Below are 23,926 nucleotides of genomic sequence, written 5' to 3' on the forward strand. Positions count from 1 at the left end.
TTTGTGCTGAACAGAAGGAAGAGCAACGTGGGAAGCACTGGGCTGAAAGAGGATGTGGCCACTGGTTCCTGTTCTGATTTGCAGCCCAGCAGTCATGCCTGGCATGCACTGAGCAGCTTGCAAAGTTTTTTTTTAGTGCCACAGCATAAACTGAGGATGTGCTTCTTGGGGAAGCAGCTGGAGCCTGCCCTGGCTGCCAGCCACTGCTCAGCCAGGATGGGCTCATTGGGATTAATCCCATTGGAAAAATGCATCTTGTTGCTTTGAGCAGTGGCTGGAGCTGGCTCAGGGATCCCCAGCTCACATCTTCAACTGCTGAAAGTCCAAAGTTGGTGCCATGGGAAGAGATGCTATGGCAATGGAGCAGCCCAGCTGGAACCCAGGCCAGAATGAGATCAACCCCAAAACCTGCTTTGGGTCCAAACTGCTTGAGTTAACCCCATTTCTGCTTTACCACAAGTGGACTGAGACCTGAATTTTAAGCATCATTGTCTCCTCTTCTTAATAATATCTGCAGAAAGCCATGGGAGCTCCAGAAGGGAAGGTCATGTGTCTTGATCCTTTTTTTTTTCTCTTTCAAGCCTGTGAGCAGCCACCTTTCCCCACCTGCCTGTGTGAACAGGATGTCACGCAGCACTTTGCCTTCCTCTAGAGAGGAAACAGCAAATGTTCGAGCCCAAAACCATGCAATTCAGCCCAATGCTGTGGCTACAGCTCAGCCCTCTCCAGCACCCCAAAACAAGCCCTTTGCAAGCACCCAGAATGCCATTGTAGCTTCCTCCTATTAGGTACTTGGTGGCTGCCTCTGGATTTGGGGAAGGACATCATAAGATTAAGGCTTTTTTCTCACAGCAATCAAGCTGGGCTGCCCGTTCCCCAACCCAATGCCCCAGGGGAACTTAAAAAGAGCAAATCTCAGCCCTGTGTTGGAACCCTGTGTTGAGGCCTTTAATTTTTGCAGGGTTGCTATAAAGAAAGCATCAGATTGTGTTGTTGTAGGATTCACTTATCTGAAAATGCCCCAGAGTGTGACAGGAAGCAAAAAGAGAGCTGCTGATGGGTTGGGTTGTCTTAGCTGATAAGTCAAAACCAGACAGAGTAACACAAGAGCTAAAAATAGTAAATTTTGCTGGGTAAACAGAAGGATTATGTTCTCCTAGCCCCCCCACAAGTCAGGAGAAACGACTGAAATGGAGCAATAATTTATGCTAGATGGAATTCCAACAGTTTATCACATTTCTAATGAAATCTTTTGGGCAAAATGAGCTGATTTGCAGGGTCAGCATGTCCCTCATCTTCGATTAAGATGGGCCCGTAAGATCCCATCACAGCTTCCACCAAACTCCCCCTGGAATAAAAAAAGAAATTTGTGTCCCTGGTGCAGGACAGGGGTGGTTCAATCCTGCCTGTGTGTGCAGCCATCCTGCAGGCTGCATTCCTGGCTTGGCCACAACCAGGTCTGATCCCAGGAAGGTCCTTGGAGAGCTACAGGGCAAGGAATGGGGGAACTGGAGTTTGAAACAAGCTGCCAGAGAATGAAAAGGAGGTTTTCAGCATCTCTCCTCCTTGCAGCCAGTACTGAATAAAACCCCACTCCAGATAATGGAACTTATATTTATTTAACAGTGACATATAGTATATAAATAGGGTAAATACTTTAAAATATACAATATATCACATTCGGACATTCGGTCAAAGGCAGCTCTACGTGTGTAGCTAGAACATGAGTCAAAAAAACAAAGCACAGAGAAAGAAGCAGATGGAAGAAACGCATCAGGTCTGGAGAACAGGAGCACACAAAGATTACAGTAGTACAAAATGCAACTCTGGGGCTGGTTACAGAGGGCAAGAACCAGAGGGGCTTTCATGCAATGCTTTTCGGGGACAAATGTCTGTCCCCAGGGGGGTCTGGAGAGGCTGTAAGGATGCTTTCCCCACAGCTTCACCCTCCTCCTGTCACCCAGAGCTGGTCAGGAGAGGAAGGGGAAGGAAGAGATGCCAAGGTCCCACCAGAGCTGTACTCAGGGGAACTCACTGCACTCACCAGGCACAGGAGACATCCCTAGGATGGTGTTTCACAGCCTGATGCCAAGCATTTGCTGATGCTCCAGGACTTACAGCTTCATGAGCCACACAGGGAACCACAAACCCCTGCAGATCAGTACTAAGCCCACACCTTGAAGAATACATCCTATATGCTGGTCAGCATGGGACAGGACACCATAGCAAGAAAGGTTTTGATGTTTTGCTGAGCACTGCAGGCCAGAGGCTGGCTGGGCATCCTATCTGCAAACTCAGCTGGGCTACCACCAGACTCTGAAAAGCAAATTCCCATCAGAGCATGCAAAGTGCTCATCTACACAGACCTGGCCCAGTTGTGCCCCTCAGGCTGGGGATCAAACATCAAACCAGCATCTGACCCATATCACTCCATCACCCACCAGCAAACCAATGTCATGAACTTTAGAATCACCTCCCCAGGACAGCCAGCTTCTCATGCTCTGCAGAAGCAAATTTCTAGCCACTTGCCATTCCCTTTGCTCACTGAATACACTGACATCCTTCCCTGTCTGCTGCAACTGAACAAGCAGTGAGTGCTCCTCTGCCAGGACCAGTCTCACCCTTAGAGGCTCCACCTTGGCCAAATTCTGCTTTTCTCCTCCTTCCAATCCACCACACCTGCTTGCTCACACAGGACCTCCTCATGCTGGTCTGCTCTCACAGTTATTTCCCTCTTTTTTGGGCACAAGCAGGAGGAACATCTCCAGACATAGAACCCACTGTAAACAAAAACCACTGTGCAACACTGAGCTCGAGCCCTGCAGCTGGAGGAATGTCCTGAGCATCACCCCCACATCACCACCCCTACACCTCCCTGGTGGCAGCTTGGCCTCTCCAGCAGCCTCCCTCCAAACCCAAATTCTTGTCAGAGCTAGAGGGTGGCTAAAGTCCTGCAAGGCTGAATGCAACCAAGAGAGGTCCAACACCTCTTGCTACACATCCCCTGGCATCCCAGTTAACTCCTGCAGGCACAGCCAGAGGCAGGAATGTCAGCTTTCCAGTTCCCTGAATTTTCTAAGTCTAAGTTGAAATACTTCTGGTGAACTAAAGCTGCTCCCAGGCTGGGCTAATGGGGAGCTCACCAAATGCTCCCAGACACCTTGGTGTCACCAAGCACTCAGCTCTACCACCCCCAGGATTCAGACCAGTGGTGTAGAAGTGGGTTTGCCAGCCACAGCTCCCAATGGATGACACACAACCAGTATTTCCTAGCAAGATCAGCTGTCCAGCTTGCAAGCAACCTTCACAGTGCCCATCTGTCTCCCTCCCTTTCTCAACTGGATGCTCTTGTTCAGATTACCAAGATTTAATGCAGGCTCCTCAACCCTTTCCACACTCACCCTGCAGGATCAGACCCAGCTTGCAAGCCCACCCCTTAACTGCACTGCTGGGAAGGAAAGGAGCAGAAAGCTGTGAGTTCATTAGGAAAGCCACCCACAGGATTCCTGCTGCTGCCTTTGGCCCAGCCCTAGGGAACCAGGAATTGGAACTGCTTTGCCCTCCTGTGTCCACATCCAGCACTGCAGCAGCATCCAAACGCCACTGCAGGGGAAAAGCACGCAGGAAAGCTTGGTGTTGGGTTTTTACCCTGCTAATTACAACTAAAGAGGTACAAAAGGTTTAAAGCAAGACCAGAAGGAGACTAAAGACCCATATGAAAAAATTCTTAATATAAAGAGCAGCACACTTTTGTAAGGTTTATCAACTACAGCTTCTTCTGGTGACCCAACGGCGCACTATGAGGGATTTTGGCAGACGTCAGCAACAGGCAGGAAGAATTCAGAAAAACACCAGCTTGGCTGACCCCACATGGCAAACTACTTCTCAGGGGCTACACAAAACCCTGTCACTTCCACACCTATTTGCAGCCCAGGTCCTCTTTGCAGGTGCCCTCACTTTGCTTACCTAAACTCAACCAACAGAGCCATGAATTGGCATGAAATGTAGACGAAATATTCTACCTGGGCCAAGAAAGATGGAAGCACCTTAATGCTGCCCTCCAATTTTCCAGTTAGGGGCTTGGACCAACATCCTTCACATCAACAGAAACTAAATCTCAGCCTAAATCAGGGATTAGTCCCACGACTAGTCCAGGAAAACCTCTGGGTACACCACTGGCATCACGCAAACGTAACCCTGCATGGGCTCCATCAGAGCCGTCCCAACTCCTGCAACTTTGCCAGCCCCACACTGAAAATACTTGGTGGAAACCAACCCTTCTTCTCTGCACCCTGTGCTTTCAAACAAATACATGTATTTGCAGTAAGATGGGGAGAAACTTCTGCCCCAGGGTTCCTATAGAAATGTCAGGGAGAGGTGGGTATTTACGAACGCATTTCCACATGCTCGCTCGGGGTAAATGAAAGCAATGGCAGAATCTGAATCCAGAGTATGAACTACAAAGTATTTTCAGGTGTTTTATTTTCTGTCAATGATGAACTAGTTGGCAGCACGTATGTGTCTCCATACTGGGGGATGTTGGTGGATAAGGTTTGTGTCAGCAGCTGTTTGAAAACAGCAATGTACTTCTGTATTATCTATCCCTGCCACTTGTTCCCCAGGTCAAAAAAAAAGGTAAAGTATCTCTCCTATGCACAAACTATGGAAAGAAAAATCAGAGTAATCTTGTGTTTGGGAACACTGCTTGAGGTGTAAACCAGGGATATTTTCACTATCTGGTCACAAAAAAAAAAAAAAAAGTTTACAATCTTTAGGGCTCTCCTTGTTAAATAATAAAAAAGTATGACAAAATAAAGCTAAGTACTTAGATAAAACTTACAACTATTAAGTACAATCTATGTATGACAAGATTTAGTAAGTGAAGCAGGAGAGAAGCCTGCAGGTACGTGAACCCAGGCTGAAATGTAACACAGACCATGATGAACTCAGCAGCACAACACCTAGAACTCAAGTAACAAACAGGTGATAGACATGATCCCTGAAAGAGAAACAAAACACCCAGCTGAGAGCACCAGTGGGGTGCTGGAGCCACAGCCAGCAAAACAAGTTGGAGACTGCTCTCCAAATCAGTTAAAATATCCCAGTGAGGGGGTTCCAACCAAAGAGTGGTTCAATGTTTCTTAAAGGTTATTTGAGGGGGTGGAGAAGGGGAAATGACCCAAGCTATTTAAAGGGTTGTTCTTACTTGGCAGGAATTACTCATTAAAACTTCAATGTTCTTTAAAACCTATTTACTTGATTCAGTTTTGAAGCAATTTGCACCTCCCACATTCCCATAAGCAACTACCAGTTTCTTGACTTCTTGTCCTCGGTCTATTTCTGATTGAATGGGTTAGAAAAATTGTATTTGACCAAATATCAGCCACAAGGAGGGAATGTGAGAGGCACTGCAAAAAAAAACCAGCAAGTGAAAACAGATGCACATGCCTGGCTGGGCAGAGGAAATGTGGCTGGATTAGTAAAATCCTCTTCTGATTAACAGTGCCTGGTGTTCACTGTGCAGTCTGCAAGGAGGCTGCACACAGGCCTAAACGTGGCTTTCTGGGAAAATGAACACTGCATCCACAGTTACCACTGGAGAAAATGCTGGTCCCCAGAGTTATCATCAAGAACATCTTGGCAGAGGGGCCAGGAGAGCTGCACGGCTTCACCTTCCCGCAGGTTCCCACTGCAGAGGAGGTTGTACCCACCAGGCTTGGTTTATCCCCTGTGTAAACACTCACAGGGAAAGTTCAGCTCTGCCTACAGGCGTCCAAAGTTAAGAACAGACCACGAGGACAGTTGTACCCTCCTACTTCACCCAACAGTCCTTCCAAGTCTTAACTCCTTTTCGGCTACAAACCCAAGATTTGCTCATTTGAACCAAAGCTATATAAATATATTATTTAAAAAACCCACAAATGCAAACATTTACCAAGAAAGGAAGAAAAGTTACAGTGAAATGAGGCCTTGTTATTGTCTTAAGCCAGACAAGCCAGGGATTTCCTCAAAGAGGCTTGTCTGGTTTCAGTCCTGTTCCAGTCACCCTACACGTCCTCCAAGCTTCCCAACATCCCCTTGTCAACCAGGTGTGCTTTGAGAGTGTTGAAGATGTGGAGCTGCTGGTCTGGCCGCAGGGTTAAGAACTGCTGGATCAGTTTGCTTGGATTAGGACCTCTGAAACACAAAAACATCATTACCAGTGAGTGACATTGCTGAGCCTGACTGAGCTGGCACCCCAAGTGGGAGTCAATCAAATGAACGGGCTGAATGCCGTAGCCATGCTGCCCCTTCTTTCACCAGTTCCTCTTTATCTTACTTCGGAGACATTAATCTCAGAGGGACAAAAACTGTCTCATTACAAGCCTGTACCTCACTCAAGTTTGACAGGGCCCCCAAACTTCACTGTCAAGCAAGAAGTACCTGATAAAGCTTGCAAGGTAGACATTAACAAAAGTAGCCATCAGGTACTGACAGTCAAAGCGGTCCATGATACCTCCGTGTCCTGGGATTGTGTTGGCAAAGTCCTGGAAAGACAGAAGGAATTGTGTCAGATACCCATATTGCCTCAGATAGCCATTATCTGTTCCTGCCTCTACATCTACACACGACACTCATACCCTTGCTCTAATTCTCCCCAGGAAGTGAAAGCCAGGCTAAGACATTTTGTTTAATCTCTCCCTGCTTTGAAGAGTTTCTTCTTCAAGACTCCCAGTGCCTGAAGGACATCAAGGCTTAATTCAGCTCTGTCACTCAAAGGTCAAGGAAGGCTGATGTTTATCTCCTCCAGCCCTCTCTTGTCTTCCAAAGCATCTTAACTGAACACAGACTGTTTGTACATAAAACCTGCCTGCAAGACATCAAGGGAAGCCTCAGATTGCAAAATTTCCTGACTGGCTCTTTCTTCTTCTGCCTCAAATTCTGCACCAAAGAGGGGTTTAGAATATCAGTGCTGACATTTTAAGGTCTCTCCCCATTCATTCAAAAAAAACCATCCTGCCCCATTGCTTTATCTGTGACTGAACAAACCTCCTCCCCTTCCCAAAGCTCCCAGTCTGCCACCCCTGGAAGAACAGGAGCTGTTTAAAGTAGTGGCAACCACTTAGTCTTTCCCTTCTAAAATGGAAATGGCTTTCATCATTCTCACCTTGATTTTGAAGGCTCTCTTAAACCCACTAGCAAAGAACCCTCCAAAGGGCCCAATGAGGGAGGCAAAAGTAGAGAGTGCAATGCTGTGGATTTGGAAGGGGTACATCCGGACTGTCTTCTGCAGAAAGAAAAGGACAGAAAAGGAACTTTAATGATAACAGTACTGGCCACTGCTTGGCCTTCTTTCTTTGCTCTCCAGCCTGCAGACCAGTTGGTTTTCAAGTGGTTCTGAAACCACCTGGGAACAGAGTTAAATTCCCCCTTTTTATGGATGTGCCATCATCCCATGAAGACCTTAAAAATAAAGTCCTGATCTCTTTTCTTGGTGTTCCTATCCTAATAAATAAGATCCAATAAACAGAGAGTCCTACCCAGCCCACCACAGACTGCAGCACCAGGGGGATGTTGTACTCCTGCAGCTGGAACAGCTCAGATGGTTCACAGTCCACAGTGAAGCTGTTGGTGTCGTTGTTGAACTCCACGGGACAGGTGAAGCAGCGGTACCCGGACATCACATAGGACAGCTTCCAGGAGAGAGGAAAGAGACACAGGAAGCAGGATTACTGATTTCCTGAGCAATGCAGCAGAGCTGGATCTCAAGGGAGAAGGCCACTCAAGGAGAGGCAGTGAGGAGGGAGCCACAATCCCAGCTTCATTAAGAAGATTACTCTCCTGAGAAGCAGTAAGTGGCTAAAGGCAGAGTAAGCATTTTTGTTTAGTAAGTGCATCTGCTCAGAGCCTGTACAAACAGGCTGAAAGAGGCTGAGAGGACAGAAACAACCAGAGACAGAGATCATCATCAAAGCAGATAAGAATATCCCCCACACAGTCCTTGAAACGATGCACAACATTCATCCAACAGCAGCAGAGGGAAAGTTTCAAGGATAATTATTGTAATAAACGTCATAGGGTCTAATAGGGACTTTCCTGCTCCATCTGCAGGACCTGCACACAGCACAAAGCACAGCCATGGACCAGTTCAAATCCTCAGCAGTAAGGGACATGTGAAGTCTCTAACAAGAGCTGGGAGAGCTTAAAGCTTGCTTGCATCTTCTAGACAAAGCCCTGTCACCCTACAAAGGGAAAGAAGCAATGAAATAAGCATCATGATTCCCACTTACCAGTAATCCAAACAAAACTGTGGAGAAAAATCCTCCAATAAAACCCTCCCAGGTCTTCTTTGGGGAGAGCTGCCAGAGAGAAAGAGAGAGAATTACAACCTGTACCTCCCTGTACACCATCACATACCTCTGTGCAGCCTTTCTTTGCTTGTGAATTGCTGAGGCAAATACAAATTGATGCAAAAAGCCCCAAATAATTGGTCAGAATCTGACACTGACATCCCAGTTTGAAATTGGTCACTTCACAGCCTGAAAGACTGGCACAGTGTAATTTGGAAGCTGAACTCAGACCCACAAAAAACCACAACAATGGAGCTGAGGGGACACAGGACTAAGCCCCAAAGAAGCAAAGTGGGTGTTTTGTTGCCCACAGAGTTACAAACCTTGATGAGTGGGGTGCGGCCGAAGAAGAACCCGAACATGTAGGCCATGATGTCATTGCAGATCACACAGGAGATGGGGACAATGAACCTGGATGGGAAAACATTCACACCACTGCAAAAAGGCCAAGACCATACCCCAAGGCTTAACTAAATGAGCAGTTACTTCATGGGATGCTTTGCAGTGCCAGCACACAGTCTCCCCCTCCAACGCAATGCAAGGAGCAACCACTTGAGGTTCCTAGGGAAAGCTGGGCTTTACTCTAGTGCTCTGGACTAACAAGTGAGTTGTGTACCCAGAATGGCTGTTTTAAGCTCATTTTCTTTTGCTAAATGTGACATGCTGTTAGACTGCTGCCCCTTTTTACCACGAGAGGCTGCTATTAGCTGGAGGCAGGCTGGTCCCAAGGCACTCACTCCAGGCTGGTTGTGAGTGCAGAGAAACATGAAGTCTCAGAGCACCCAAGATTAGTTCCTCCCATGCTGGTTTTGGGAGGTCCACCAAAGGGGCTTCCCCTTGTCCTGTCACCGAGTCTTTCTCTTTTCTTCTTTGAGCAGGTTGGTCCCTCACAGGAAGCACCTTCTCCCTGGCTGTTTTCTAGAAGGGTTTGGGCTCCAAACAGGGTCACTTGTTTCAGGCTGCAGAAATCAAAGCAACTCACCATATCATTCCTTCAAACAGGTTGTGAATGATGAGGTGTGACTGGGTAACAACAATTAGCAACGTCACATGGGTCCATCCAAACTGGAAGAGAAGACAGCATGCAGTCCAGCCTGCTCAGAGACCCCCACCACACACACCACTGCCTTCAGTCAGATGCTGATAGCTGCCTCTCAGCTCATGCACATCTGTATTTCTAGCATGCAACTTCACCAGAACAAAGCCTCAGAATCAGGGAACAGCCACCCACAGTACTCTACTCTATTCCTCAGCTCAGGCCCTGAGGTGACCTTCATTGGGAAGACTTCTGCTGCACCAAATGCTCTTTAGCTCTCCCCTGGCCCCATACATCTCCCTCAGCCTTCTGACTGTGTAAGAGGAGGAGACAGATAGATCTCCAAGCTGCATCCCCATGTGTTGAATGTGCTGGAAAGCAAAACTAGCACAACACATGAGCAATGCCCTGCTGAAGCCTGGGGAAAGGAGGGCATAGGCAGTTAACCCTGGAGGCCATCTACCCTCAGTGCAGGAGGCAAATAGCCTTGTGCAGTCCTCTCAGCTTGCAGGAAGTTTCTTAAGAGTGCCCACAAGTGCAGGGAGAAGAGAAAACATGTTTTCAGGGAAATACAGTCAGAACCCCCTTCCTAAAAGTCCAGTCTGCTCACAGTAACCTGTCCTGCAGGCAGCACTACAATGCACAACCAGAAGAGAAGCACCTACTGACTTGTAGTTCCCTACACAACCTTTCCAAGCAGCCTACACTATTCCTGCCTCCTCCAACTGGGGGAAGCCAGGCCTTGAATTTAACCTTACCATGTAGAACTGGAGGCGATAGTGTTTTTTCACCAGACTCAAGACAAACATGCAGAAACCTGGGGAGAGACAGAAGTAAAAATGAAAAGTAAATAGTCTCCAACAGTAAGAAATACATTTTGCCATGACATTGCACAGCTCCTTAGGGTTTTTCTTGAGCAAAGCAACAATGAGGAGTGGGCAAACACATTGCTTTGCAAGTCACAAAACAGCACTGCCTACAGGTAACACCTGGAGAGATGAACAATCAAGCCTGGCTGTACAGAACAGGGAGTTTTCTTCTGCAGAGCCTCATGTAAGAGATCAGCCACTACTCCAACCATGCAGCCAAATAAGGTTGTAGAGTCTTGTTCTCTGGAGACATTCAAAACCTGCCTGGACATATTGCTGTGTGACCTACACCAAGAGATCCTGCTCTGGCAATGAGGTTGGACTCAATGATCCTTGAGGTCCCTTCCAACCCCTTACATTCTCTGATTCTGTGAAGTTACTGAAGAGCAGAGTTAATTTGCTGCAGATCCTGCACTGGACACAGCACTCAGAACAAGAGCAGTTCAAGCAGATTTCTTGCCTCCAGCCCAGACAAGATTAACCAACAGAAAGTGTGGTTTGTACCTGTTAAGTAGAGGGCGAAGGAAATGAAGCGGTGATATTTGCTGAGGATCCGCAGGGGCTCCTCTCTCTGAACCAGGGTGAAGAAATAATCTGTCACAGTCTCACCATAGAAGAAGTAGTTTACACAGAGCAGGAAGTACCTGTGAAGGATTCAGATGATCATGAACACTAAAAGGCTGCTTCTTGGAGGAACACAGAAAGCATCTGATCTCAAAGGTCTTGGCATGACTCTGGAGCTGCAGACAGGCTCCCCTCCAGTGACTGCCAGAGAGAGCTTTATGTCCCCCAGTTTGGAAATGTCACTTTCATTTAACAACCGGTGGCTGCATCCCTTGGCTCCACTTCACCACGAATCACAGGGTTTAAGGTTTGGTTTTGGCCTTCAGGTGCACAAAGACTTCTTGCCTTTAGGTGGCACTCCTCAACAGGACTCTGCCAACTTTTGCATCCAACAGCACCAACTCTGCTCCTGCCCTCTCCCCAGCCCTCCTCCTGTCTGTTTCAGAACCACCTAAAAATTCCCATCCCACCGAAGCAACCGTGTCCCTCTCTAAGTGGTCGACACTGCCCCTTGCTCATGGGATTCATATCTCTGTGCTTCATGAAGGACAAACCAAACCTTTATCACTACAGGCTTTCAATATATGGATCTGTCAAGGTTTTGAGGAGGCTTTTCTTTTACAGAGCTGCCAGCACTGGTCAAGACACAGCAATCCTGTGGTCTCTGGTTTGGAGGTAAGCAGATGATCCCTTTGCTTGTCTGCATGAGGTGATGTCCCCTGACAGCAGCCCAGGGAGGGGAGCAGCCCCTTACTCACCAGCTGAGTGTCCTGAACCAGGGCAGGTCATAGGAGTGGTACACATTATAGCCAATGGTGATGATCTCATGGAAACATTTGATCTGTACACACATCACCTGCACAAAATGACATCCAGAAGCTGTAATACATGTTGGTTAAATATCTCTTTCTTCCAGGAGATAAAGCACATGCATGTGCAGTGCAAAAGATACTTCAGCAATCACTATCAGTCTGGCAGTAGTCTCCTAACCCAAGAGAAGCTCAGCATTTTGGGTTTTCCCCCCTTTTCTTCTGCAGGAGGTTTCTAAAAACCCCTTTTAGTGGTTCCAGATGCAGCCAAAAGCTGACTGCCAGAGCAGGTGGTTACAAATTCCTTCCAGGATTCCTCCATGGAGAGAGAAATCTAGCAAGCTGAATAAGAACCTCTAAAATATGAGGTTCTGAGCTGCCCACCCCAGCAATGGTCCCAACAACCTTCCCACCTGTCACTGTGAACATAGGGGAGCACTTACTATCATCATTAAGACCATCGGTCCCAAGTAGATGATGATGAAGAAAAAGGTGATCATTGCCAGTGTGAGGATGCCTCTTACCCACCAATTCTTCCATCTAGGCCAGAAAGAAGGAAAGGAGATAGAGAAAGTAAGAAAAAAGCAAGAAAGCAGTGTGCTCTCTGCACATCACAGAAGGAAACTGAGCCCCGGAAAGCTCAAGTTCTCTTTGATGCTGCAGAGAGATCTGATCCACTGATGATACCCTGGCTGCAGCAGCTGCAAGGCTACAGCCCAGCTCAGTCTCCCCTGCTATGAACCTCAGGAAATGCAGAGAGCACTGTCCAGAGGCAGAACATCCACAGGGAAACTGAAACAGGACAGGAGAGCAGCTGTTCCTGTTCAGCTACAGGTTTCCCACACTTTGGGCAAGCTGCAGTAAAAGTTCAAATAAATTGGAGACCATGACCCCTCTCTGCATTTCCTTCCAAGACGAGATGTGGGCCCTGGCATGTTGTACCCTTGCCAGTCTCCAGCAGATCCTGCCTTGAGCCTCTCCCATCCCCACAGCACCCCAAGGAGTGACACTTTCTCCCGTGATATAAATAAAATGCTTTTTTCCCCAGAGCAGCCTGTAGAGAACATTCCTGATTTGTTTTTATATCTTGTCCTTTCCAGTATGCTTGCCTCACGTGTTCCTGCAGCAGCCCCAGCTCTCACTAGTGCTTAAAAATCACCACAGTTAAGTCTGAGAGTGCTGTCAAAGCTAAACCCAACTGTCTTCTGCCCCTCTTTTCACCTGCCAGCACCAAGGTGTCCCTCCCACAGACCCCTGAGCCCTGCATCATCCTCATCTTCTCTTTCTTGTGGCCTCAGGGGCAGTTCCTGCTCCCAGGAGAGCTTCCAGCAGCCCCAGCAAGGCTGAGAACCCTGCAGGGAAGGCACAGGAGCCCTGGCAGCAGAGGGGAACCATGCTCAGCAAGTGCTACCTTGAGGAGAGGTTGGAGAGGGCTCTGTTCAGGACCTCTGGGGTGTCATCTGATGTTGGCACCGGGGGCAATCCTCCAAATTCAGATTTGCTTTCGCTGTCTGATGCTGTCTCTCCATCCAGTTTGTTTTCAGACTCTGACTCCTGCACGTTGAAGAGAGACAAAGGGAGTTCCCACATGGACACCCTCTGTTAAGAAACTCAGACCAGCCCACCGGATCTAACACCTACCACCACTTTGCTCCTGTATAAATGAGAGAAAGAAAATATTCTGGGTATTACATGGGGTTATACCCAGAAGGAACAACACCAAGTGGGTTTTTAGGTGACAAACATGGTGGGTTTTACTCTTCGTCAGTCTCAGCAGCAGCCATGGAAAAGGATGTGGTCCCTCTGAACAGGTAAAGATACCTCAGAGCTGATTAATAAGTGCCTCTGAGAGCAGAAAGTGCTTCAGGGACATGGGCTTGTTAGCAGGAATTTTTACAAGGCCTCTCAATCCCCAGGCAGATCTCCAAGCATGCAACCCTACCCAAATTAGACAGAAAGAAAGGCCTCAGAGTGGACAAGAGCTTCCAGAAAGACTTTTCAAGTGCTGACTTTACATGTGGGCACTAAAAATACCACTGAACCCATCTTCAAATAGCTGCAGAGGAAGAGGATGGCTTATCACTTGGGTCCAACCACCCTCCATGGCCACCAGAGAAAGCTGCAGAGAACACCCGCACACTCCCCACCCCTCACACCACTCCAGCTCTTCCCTCAGAGCAAAGTCCTCTGTTTAGGGGCTACAAAAATGCGTGGGAAAAGGATTACAAACAACATCCTGGTTCCAGGCAGTTCTATGCCCTCTTCCCAGTGGTAGTTTTTCCTCCAGTCCAGCTCCTGAATGGAGAATAAATCCAAATTTCCCTGTTTTGCCAGTTCGTTTCAGTGGCTAAACTTCATCCTGATCCTCAGTCCTTGAAGCAAGGAAGGAAAAACCTCTCCCGGGGGAGTGCTTGTGCACCAGGCAAGGCAGAGCCCTTGCATTTGGCCTCGAACCATGAGCTATTTTAAAACTCCCAGAAAAGAGAGTGTGTTTGCAGGAAAAGCAAGGAGGGATCCAAGCTGCCAGACACCAGAAGCTCTGCAAACAGAACGACTTCATCCCTGCGGGCTCCCAGGCAGTGCTGCCCCAGGCTGGGAGAGGGGGGGACCCCACAAAACCAAACATCCGCTGGGACTGGTTTGGTGCAACCAAACCAAGGGGGGTTTGTAGTTCACTAGAGCAGCAAGACTTGAGTAGCTCCTTTACTTAAGGCAAGAAAAGATGATTACTCCCCAAGCTGTGATGTATGGGTGGCTGCAGGCCAGGTTCTTAAAACAGACAAGGACAGTGAGACACTGGCAGGTGGAGGCAGCTAAAAATATGATGGTGCTGTCAGAGATGACTTCCGGGGCCATCGCCTCTCTGGCACCTGCCTTCCCCTGCCTTGTCCCATGCTCGCTCCCTTCTATCCCCTTCTATCAGCTGGGAAGCAAGAGGAAAGCAAAACTAAACCCCTCAGGTGGGTCTGGAGAGCTGGCAAAGGGAACACAACTTGGCTTTTTCTTCGGCTGTTTTTTAACTGACCTGTAAAATCCAGCTGGCACTCAGACTCCAGGAAGATTTACTGCTACTTAGCTGGGAATGCACAGAAGATCAAACCCAAAAGAAGTGGGCATAAAGACTGGAAATGATAAAACTCCCTGAATACCATGAGGTTGGCATCCTAGAGCAGAGCAGAGGTCAGGGGCCCTGTTCTTGAGCGGGTTTTGGGAAATCAGTGCACTGTGTTTAGCTATGCTCACATCTCCCATTGCAATACTTTCTCCAAGAAAATCCTCTGAGGACTTCCCCTGTGAGCAAACTAAATAGCAGAGAAAAGCCTCAGCTCCAGCCTGACCAAACTCAGTTTCTTCTTCTGGCCTGCTGGATTACCTTAAGGAAATGGGGGCTTTGCTTCTCTTGTTGCACATTTCTAAAAAAGAAAAACGAATGTGATAGATTCAAATCCAAATGGGCAAGGGAAGTGCTTAGGTACTTAGGGCAACCACCACCATCTGTACAGGCTAAACCCAGAAACCTCAAGCAGATTTCTAATGCAATCCAAGTATCCACCCCCCCAGGCACATTCCAGGCTTGCCAGCTGCGTAAGAAAAGGACCGAGCACTGAAATGAGGGTGCAGATCCAAGCCAGCATCCCTGCATTTATTCCCCAAATCATTAACTTTGCAGGGATAAGTGCAAAGCAGGCAAATTATTCCTTGCCCAGAGGATCAGAAATTTCACAAAGTGCTCAGAGACCAAAAGAAAGGGAAAGAGCATGGTGCCTTCCTCCCTTTCACTCCTGGCCAAGAACAGGAAGGATGAAAGCAGCTGCAGGGATCAGGAGACAGAGGGATTGAATGCTGCAACCGAGCTGCTCTCCCACCAATTCTTGCACTAATTGCAAGATGCTGTGATGCTGCAGTCCATGCAAAGCACATCACCAGTGACCTGCTGTGCTTTCAGTGCAATCCCAAACCAAACCTTGTGTTTCTGTCTCCAGGAGCAAAGCCTCAGTGGATCAGCCACACAGGGCACACGCTGGTTTCTTCTAATGTTAATGGTCTCCAAACTTCTCTCCCTTCTTTCACCCTTCTGAGCTTCTCAACCTCCTGAGCTTGGAAAGCAGCTCTTCCCTGCTCCATCCCCAGCAGTGGGAGCAGAAGAGGCTGTGCCAAGGACACACAATACCCACAGCTCCAACAAACATCTTCCTGTTACTTCCACAGTCCAAAGTTGCAGTCAAGATATTTGTTGATACAAAGGGACCTCATTAGGGTTTGACATAAAATGCCTTGCTAGTTCAATTTAAGCCTGATGGGAGATGGAAGGAAACATTTTTCCTGATGGAAGAAAACACCAGTCAGGTGAGGGCTAAAGTAACATCTTCACTTTGAAAACAAGGGAGCAGTGTCAGGAATCAGCTCTTTTCCCTGATTACATGAAGCAGAGTGTTGAGATTATATAGGACACTGTGCCAGATATAGGCTATGGAGAGGACTCAGTAATTGCCACTATTTTTATACCTTTTATGCAAATTACAACCATCAGCCTACAAATCACCAGTTTAAGCAGCTGAGCAGCCTGATAAATAACTTGTTTAAGCCTGAGCGTGATGCACCCTGGTCTGGGCTCCTTAATCCAGCTGTGGCATTGCCTTGGTGACAGCCTGCAGCACATCCCTGCTGTCCTGCTCATCCTGCCTGAGCCAGCCAGACCCCAGCCCCAGGGATCATCACCAGACAGCAATGCTTTCCTCAAATAGCTTCAGCAGCTTTGAACCACACTCACCCAGTGCTATCACTGGTGAAAATTTAAGCTGGTTAGAATTGGTTCTGCTTCTGCAAGGAGCTTGTGACAGCCTGGGGCAGGTTTGGGCTGGGTTAAAGCCCCAGGCTGCCAACACCATGTCCCACACTGCCAGCACAAACTGTTCCAGGGAAGCTGGGGCTAAGAAATGGAATTCTGGCACCAATTCTGCTGCTCCCCTAAGAAACACCAGGTGTCTGATGCCTCTTCTGGCTGTTCTCTCTTTTTTTCTGCCCTTGAAACAAAAACCTGGAGAGACCAAAACTTGCAAAACATTAACCCAGAAATCATGACTTGCCTCCCTTCCCAGCCACAGGACCATACCCCCTCCTTGACCCTTCAACAGACCTTTTTTTTTTTGTAACCTTATTTTTGATTGTTGTTTAGGTTTTTTCCTAAAATTGAAGTTATTCAGCAAACCTTCCCTCCAGTTACCTTGCAATACAGTTTTATTTTTCCATTTCTATTACAGTGTAAGCCTATCAGAAGCAGAAGGTTTTCCTGGCCTTTCTTACCAACAAGTAATTCTTACGCTGAAATGCTCTTTTTTGTGCAAATCTGCCCAACCAGCCCTGTAGCAAACTTAGTGCTCCTTCAGTTTATCATCTCAAAGGCTTCTTAAAGAATCAAGGGTAAAAGTAATACAGGAATAAAATCAAGACAGTAACACACATTTTATCCTAACTCATCAATTTCTACAAAGTCATGATGAGAAGAGTAAAACTCTTTAGTTCTAAGCAACATTTGGGAACAAATATTTTATCACCCTGGAGCAAGACGAACAGAGAAACTGGTTGTCTTAGATTTCTTTAAAGCAGCTTAACTTCTGCAAGAGTGCAGTAAGAAAACTGGTGCTCAGTTTTCAGAAGGTTTTCTCACAGTGGAAGCTGTGAGCACTCAGGGTTTTTATTCCCCAAGTATCCATGACATGATCTCAGTTGTCATAGAAACAAGTCAGTTACCTCCCTGCCAAAAATTTCTTGCCCAATACAGAGATAGAGTTACACAGATTAAATTAATTCAAGAAATCCCATTATTTATGCACCTTTCTTGAAGCAAGGCATTGGTTTACTTTATTTTAACAAACAAAAAAAAGCAGTGATGGTAAATGCTAATGCATTGCTGAAAGGGAAAAATATAGTTGCTTTTTTTAGGCAATAAAATTGAGAGCTAGAACAGCAGGGACCAACTGAACTAAAGCCTTGACTCTTCTCACCCCTAAGCACATTTGCAGGACCAAGGCCAATAGAATTATTCTAATGGATACAAACCCAGTGGCCTCAGGTCTGGAAGTCTCAGTGGTTTTCAAAAGTGGTTTTACTTCTTACATCCAGGAAAACTGTCTGGTCCTTTCCCTTCTCCCCTTCTCCATGGCTTGATCCACACAGCACCTGCCCATCTCCACACAGCTGCCCAAAGCCACCACAACCTCCATCCTCAAGGTGACATCAAGGAAAAAAGTTCTCCTATTACTCCCTAATTACAGGATATTCTCTTGTAGAGGTTAAAAGTTCAGAAAGTTGAAAGAAGAGGGAAGTCTGGAGTCCACTGACACTGGAATGAAGAAGTAAACAAGTGTCAGGTTTGATTCATAATAAGGTCCCCAAAATCTCCCTGCAAATGAGCACAAGGTAGCTCATGTCCTGGTGCTGGTCTAGGGGAAAGTGTTTGAACTTCTAAGTTATCTGCAGAGCAGATAAATGCAAGTTTCTTATGTCCCTCCCTCAAGATATCCCACCAACCTGGTGGTACCTGCTCAATCTGTTGTCTTGAAAAACCAAAGGTCAGGTTTCATTTATGTTTATATAGGACTCCCATCCCTCCCCCAAAAAATCATACTGCAGTTGAAAGCATGCACAGAAATTAGGGAATGCCTAAAAATGGAGCCCTTCAGCAGATAACATCACAAAAGTATAAATATTTGCATAGTGGCTGAAATAACTATGAAAACTCCCCTGGCCATCTCAGGTTCCCAAAGCCAACTGCTTTGTTTGGAACACAAGCAGGCTGAGCTGGGCAGCAGGCTGGGAGGGGAGGTTTGCACAGCTTGCATTTAGCAGAACAACAGTCTGATACAAGAGCCTGGTTTTGGCATCAGCAATCTCTGATTCATGGGAAGTCACATCTCCCTGTGACTCACAGGGCACAAATTCATCCTCTGCCTGTCCCCCAGCACCACACCCCCTCCGGGGTCTGTTTATTCCAGGAAACCAAGAAGGTAAATCCATCATGCTCCAAGTCTCTTACAGAAGCTATTGTATATAAAAGAGCATAAAAATAGGTTGCTGCCTCTGGCATCCCCCCAGAACTTCCTCCTGCTATGGAAGGCTCTGCCTCCTGCTCTGAAACACGGGGTGGAGATGTTTTGGAGACTGAATCCAGTGCTGGGTTCCCCTGGATCTAACTGGGCTCCCTCTGCTAGCATGATGCCAGGCCAGACCTTGGTGTCCCTGCAGAGACAGAGGAACATGGACAGAAACAAGGCAGCAAAGCTCCCGAGCACCTCTGGGATCTGACAGGAGCTGTGTCTGCACAGCCCTGCCCAGACATTTCCAGTTGTTTGTTATTTGGAAGAGCTATGAGAACCAAGAGGGAGAACAAACAGCCCTGCAGCAACAGCTACACTGCCTTGCATTGGCAAGGTTACTGCCGGAAAAGTCAGGTTTTGTCCCCCAAAAGGAGAGCTTACCAGCTCATTTAATTTGCTGCCTCTAAGGGGGAACCACAACCTCATTCACATTCCTCAGCTGGTCAGTACTGTTGACTTTATCTGAACTAACCAAGGAAAGGAGCTAGGTAGGACTGGGATATGTGTGGCCAGATGTAATCCTGATGAACTCCAATCAGGATTTTTCTCAAGTCACAGCTATCCTCATAAACCTACAGACCCACATGGAACCTATTCTAGAGAAATCTGAATCTTTCATGGTCCTTTATAATCCAAGAAAACATGTATCAGAGAAAACTCCAGTAAAGCAGATCACCAGGAGGGGGACATGCTAACACAGGCTTTAAATAATCATAGACTGGCTTGGGTTGGAAGAGATAAAGCTCATCCATTCCCAAATGCCCACCTCCCACAGCCCAGGGGGCTCCAAGCCCCATCCAACCTTGAACACTGCCAGGGATGGGGCAGCCACAGCTTCTGGGGGCAACCAGGGGCTCAGCACCCTCTCAGTGAAATACCTCACAGGTAGTGGTGAAGGTTTTAAAAATGCCCAGTTAATAAGGATGGGAAACAGAAGCCAGCTCTGAATTATCTTGAAGGCTGAGTAACACAAGAGCCACATGCACCTGGGGGGTTGAACCTGAGCATCTGTGCTCCTCCACCATCCCCAGTCCTGCACCCAGCTCCCTGCAGACTGGGAAAGAAAGCACCCAACAGCCTGAGGGGGAGTCATCCAACCCACCCTTAAAATTACACCTGCTTGGCATCAAACTTCTCTGGCATCACTGCAAACAAGCAAGGAAATGGGCTGTTCAGTGGGGAGCCTGCCGTGTTGTGCAAGAAAGAGTCAAACACCATCCAAAGGGAACAATGAGCGGCCTGCAGCTCTTTCATCAGCCCCAGAGCAGGCCAGAAGCTGGTGAAGGTATTAAATTTGACAGCTGGTCAAATAATGAGCTCCATTAGAAATGCAATCAGTCCCAGTTCTCATTGCCACAATTAACAGCAAGAGGCAGCAATGAATGCACTCAGCAGGCACAGTGAGGAAGGCTGAAATGTGTTCCTGCATCAGAGCTATCAGGGCTAAAGGAGGCTCCTGCTCCAGCAGAAGCAAATTGATGCTTGGTATCAAGCCTAAAATGATATTAAGAGCTAGTAAAAAAACCAAGCCTTCAGGGTGGGTCTGGAAGTAGACTTGTGCTTCTGCCTCTCTTCATTGTGGATGAGGATGATGAGGGGACATCACTGATGGGATTTATTGGGTTTGGTTCTACAAGAACCTCATCGTTCTCACAAACTCACAATTACTCCCAGCAGCCTGGGAAGTAACAGGCTTGGAAAGGACTAAATCTTCAGAGTACCAGCACTGTTATTTTTCTATGATCTGCAGCCTCACCCAAGCCAAACACAGAAATCAGAGCTCCTGCTCTCTCCCAGCACACACCAGGCAGCCCCCCACATCTCTGCCCTTCATCCACAACTCAAACACTTCAAACACCTGGCATTTACTGAGCTCACCAAAACACTTCAGATCCACTAGGACAGTCTTGCAAAATGCCTGGAAGCACAAAAATCAGGAGGCTTGGAAGGCAGAGTCCTTCCCTTTTTGTACCCCAGGATACAGAGGGAGGCAGATAAATCATCAGCCCACTGTGAAACCCTTCCTAGGCATGGAAACTTTTCACCCTTGAACACTTCCAGGCCTCCAACCAGTGAAGCAACACTCCTGCAATCACCCTGACCCAGACCTGCCCTCCTTCCCTTCCACAGGACTGAGCCATGGGATGTCAGAGAATCCCCCTGATTTCAGACAAATGCTCCTGCATCATCCCAGCAAAAGGAGGATGGAAAGGAAAAATACCTCTGTCCTCACAGCTGAGTGACACCAAGTCCAAACAGCTACTAAGAATTATCTTAAATCATCAAGCATAAGTGTTCAGGAGCTCTATGGAATGATTTTCTTCTGCACTTTTCCTGTTCTCTTGGGAAGCTGAAGGAGAAAATGTGATTTAATGGGATGCATGCAACAGAGAAGGCATTGACCTCTGGGTTTAGATAATGAATGAGTCTGATGTTTAGATAATGAACAAGTCTGCAAGGACCAAATGATAAAGGGGTCTGCAAAGTAACAAGAAACTAGAACTTGTTTCAGTCATCTAACCTCAGATATCTTCACAAAACCAGCAACAATTAACATTTAGTCTTTGGGGCTAAGAACATGGGTACTGAGCACAAATAACATTGGGGCAAGAGGTTTTTTTCACTGGAAAGAGCAGAAGGAGCCCACTGATCAGGGCAAACAGATGTTGCCTTGTTCTCTTTGAGATGAAGAACTGCATGTTGCTCAACAATTTTAACAAAAATCGATTTGAAGCTGCTCTGGCACGACAGCCTGAAGCAGCCCAGTTTCAGTTGTAAGCACTGCCCTGTGCCAGTGGGGAGGAAAAACATCAAAGCTGTGACACTGTGCAAGGGTCGGAGGAGCAGAAAGTGAAACCAGCCTCTCCATTATCAAAAGAGGAAAGCAGGAACCCAGAACAAAACACAGCTTTCCTGGGCTAGTCTTAAAACCAGCCTGGATGTTTACATCTCACTTCCAGCTCATTCAATATGCTGAGAGGCCCTTTCAGAAGACCCAGGGTTTCTCTACAAAACAATAAGCATGGCTAAATGTTTTTTCTTGGCAAGGCTGACTGAATGACAAAGCAGAAACAGGAATCTCCCCTCTGGACAGCAATACCAGCAGGCACCACTCTGGGCAGGCAAAAGACCACTGAGAAACAGGATGTCCAGCAGCAAGTTTGCTGCCTTGCCTTTATCCTGATGCTATTCCCAGGATCTGTCAGGCATTTCCCAAGCACTAACATCACAACAGCTTCATCTCGGGGAAGGAAAGAGAAGTCTCGCACTGAGCACAGGGTGACACTGTGGGGCTGTACTCATGGCAGGGTTACTGTTGCCAGGTAACCTCCCACCCGGCTTGATTTTCACAGTTTTGGGAAATTCTCTGCCTCCTGAAATGCTTCTATTGTTAACAGACCCTGGAGGAGCTGTTCTTCACTCCTTGGAAACAAATTTTCTTTCTTTCTTTTTTTTTTTTGGCTCTTTCATTTAGGCTGCTTTAGGATGAGCAGTACCACAGAAATGTTCCCCCTCTCCAGTACAGACACTTCAGGTCCTCAAAAGGTAATACCAGAGGAGCCCTTCAGAAGGCTCCTCATATGTAAAAAACACACTTGCCTGGAGATAACAAGATTGCACTCAAAACAGGAGCCCTCTGACCTTCTTTAGGAACACATCACAAGCAGCCAAAGCAAGATCCCAGCAAGGCAGAGGGAGTTTGTTTGCATTCTGGTTAAGCAGTCCCAGTCCTTCCAGGCTGCTGAAGGACATCTTCCAACACTCACCAAAGTCCTGGGATATAAAAGTCCCTGAAGATTTTCTGCTGCACACTAAATTCCAGCTGAGACAAATGTACTTTTCTGGAGGGAAACAGCTTTGCCTGCCTCATGCAGGACAACAAACCAGAATCCACCTTATTGCTCTCTTAAGAGATCAGAGAACGTGGATGTCAGCTTCATGTAAGCAACAAAAAAGGCAGAAACTTACCCAGGAAACCCACTCTCAGCACTGTCAGCACTTTCTGTCCCCTCTCTTCTTCAAACCTGAGGGCAACAGCTCCTCACAGCTGTTAAACTGGCATTCAAAACCGTCTTAAAAGTGACCATTAAGCTGCAAAAGGCATTTTTCCTGATGATTTCACACTTCTCTGAGTTGGTGCTTCCTGCCTCAGCAGAGGAAACATCAACAGGACACAACTAAAGGCAAATGCATGAGTACTTGGTTGCTCTCAAGATCTCTGTATTCAACACGAGGAACCACTTTTCCCTCCAGTTTTTGCTCACTGTGGCCCTGCAAATATTATTTACACAGTTGGGGGCTTTTTTTTTCCTTGGCTGCTTATTCCTCTTGTTACTCTCCCCCTTGGGGAAGCACAGGAGTAAAGATGACAAAGATGACAGAGAGGACACAGGGAGCAACTGCCAAGCTCGGAGCATCCAACCGGGCTTGGGTTTGGGACGGAAAAAGGTACCAGAGGAAAACCTGAGTTCGGTTTTCTCCTCGGGGCTCTTCCTGGGAGAAACGGAGCCGTTAAACCTTATGGAACTACGGATGCAGAGGGACACATCCCGCTGCCGGGGCAAGGGATGACCCTGGGAGACACCTGTGGGGCTTTGGTCACCCCCGTGGGGACACCCCCTTCCCCGATCTCCGCCCTGCCGGGGGGATCTGGGGACGGGATTTCCAGCCGCGGACAGCGGGCTCCCCCCGGCGCCGGGCTCTGCTAGGTCGGGGTCGGGGCTGTCAGGAGGTAGAAATAACCCAAGCTTGGGGTCCCCGAGGCGCAGGAGGAGCGCAGGGTGCGGGGGTTCTCTGAGGGGAAGCGGGGGGTCCCTCCCCTCCCCCCAGCTCTGCAGGCCGCGCAGCCAGCCCGTCCCGGCCCCCCCCTCCTCACGTCCCGCCGATCCCCGCGCAGCGCCTCCGCCCCGCTCCCCGGCCTCTCCGCTCCGTCTCCCGACCCGGATCCTACCTTCTCCTCGGGGTCCCGCTCCCCGCAGGGCTCCCGCCCGGGCCGCTGCCGCAGTTCGCTCATTGCCGCTCCCGGCTCCGCGCCCGCGGCTGCTCCGCCCGCTGCGCGCACCGCCCGCGGCCGCCAGGCGGCGCCAGAGGGCAGCGAGCAGCCGCCGGCCAATCAGCGGCGCGGATGGAGGCGGGGGCGGGGTTTCCCTCAGCCTGGCTCCGCCCAGGTGTACCCGGATGTGCTCCCACCGGCGCCATGATGGGTGGCCGCGAGTGCGCA

The 23,926-nt window shown here is 48.0% G+C and overlaps 1 protein-coding gene across 1 annotated transcript; it reads right to left on the minus strand.

Moving 5' to 3' along the window:
* Nucleotides 1–1,600: 1,600 nt before the first annotated feature.
* On the minus strand, nt 1,601–23,774 carry CDS2 (CDP-diacylglycerol synthase 2). Its single transcript, XM_030463967.1, has 13 exons — nt 23,657–23,774; nt 13,020–13,162; nt 12,052–12,148; nt 11,558–11,655; nt 10,740–10,879; nt 10,125–10,183; nt 9,313–9,395; nt 8,654–8,741; nt 8,271–8,339; nt 7,521–7,673; nt 7,148–7,267; nt 6,424–6,527; nt 1,601–6,177 (listed from the first exon to the last, which is right to left on the minus strand). The coding sequence occupies exons 1-13, from the start codon at nt 23,717–23,719 to the stop codon at nt 6,048–6,050; spliced, it is 1,347 nt and encodes a 448-aa protein (XP_030319827.1). The 5' UTR covers nt 23,720–23,774; the 3' UTR covers nt 1,601–6,047.
* Nucleotides 23,775–23,926: the final 152 nt, after the last annotated feature.

This window comes from Calypte anna, chromosome 22, assembly GCF_003957555.1.
Source record: "Calypte anna isolate BGI_N300 chromosome 22, bCalAnn1_v1.p, whole genome shotgun sequence".
NCBI classification, from domain to species: domain Eukaryota; kingdom Metazoa; phylum Chordata; class Aves; order Apodiformes; family Trochilidae; genus Calypte; species Calypte anna.

Excerpts from the sequence above, each read along its gene's own strand:
- CDS2 (XM_030463967.1), bottom strand. The coding sequence starts at position 23,719 with ATGAGCGAACTGCGGCAGCGGCCCGGGCGGGAGCCCTGCGGGGAGCGG. Across the intron at positions 13,163-23,656 it reads AGCGGGACCCCGAGGAGAAG|GAGTCAGAGTCTGAAAACAA; the intron begins GTAGGATCCGGG and ends TTCAACGTGCAG. Across the intron at positions 6,178-6,423 it reads TACCTTGCAAGCTTTATCAG|AGGTCCTAATCCAAGCAAAC; the intron begins GTACTTCTTGCT and ends TTTGTGTTTCAG.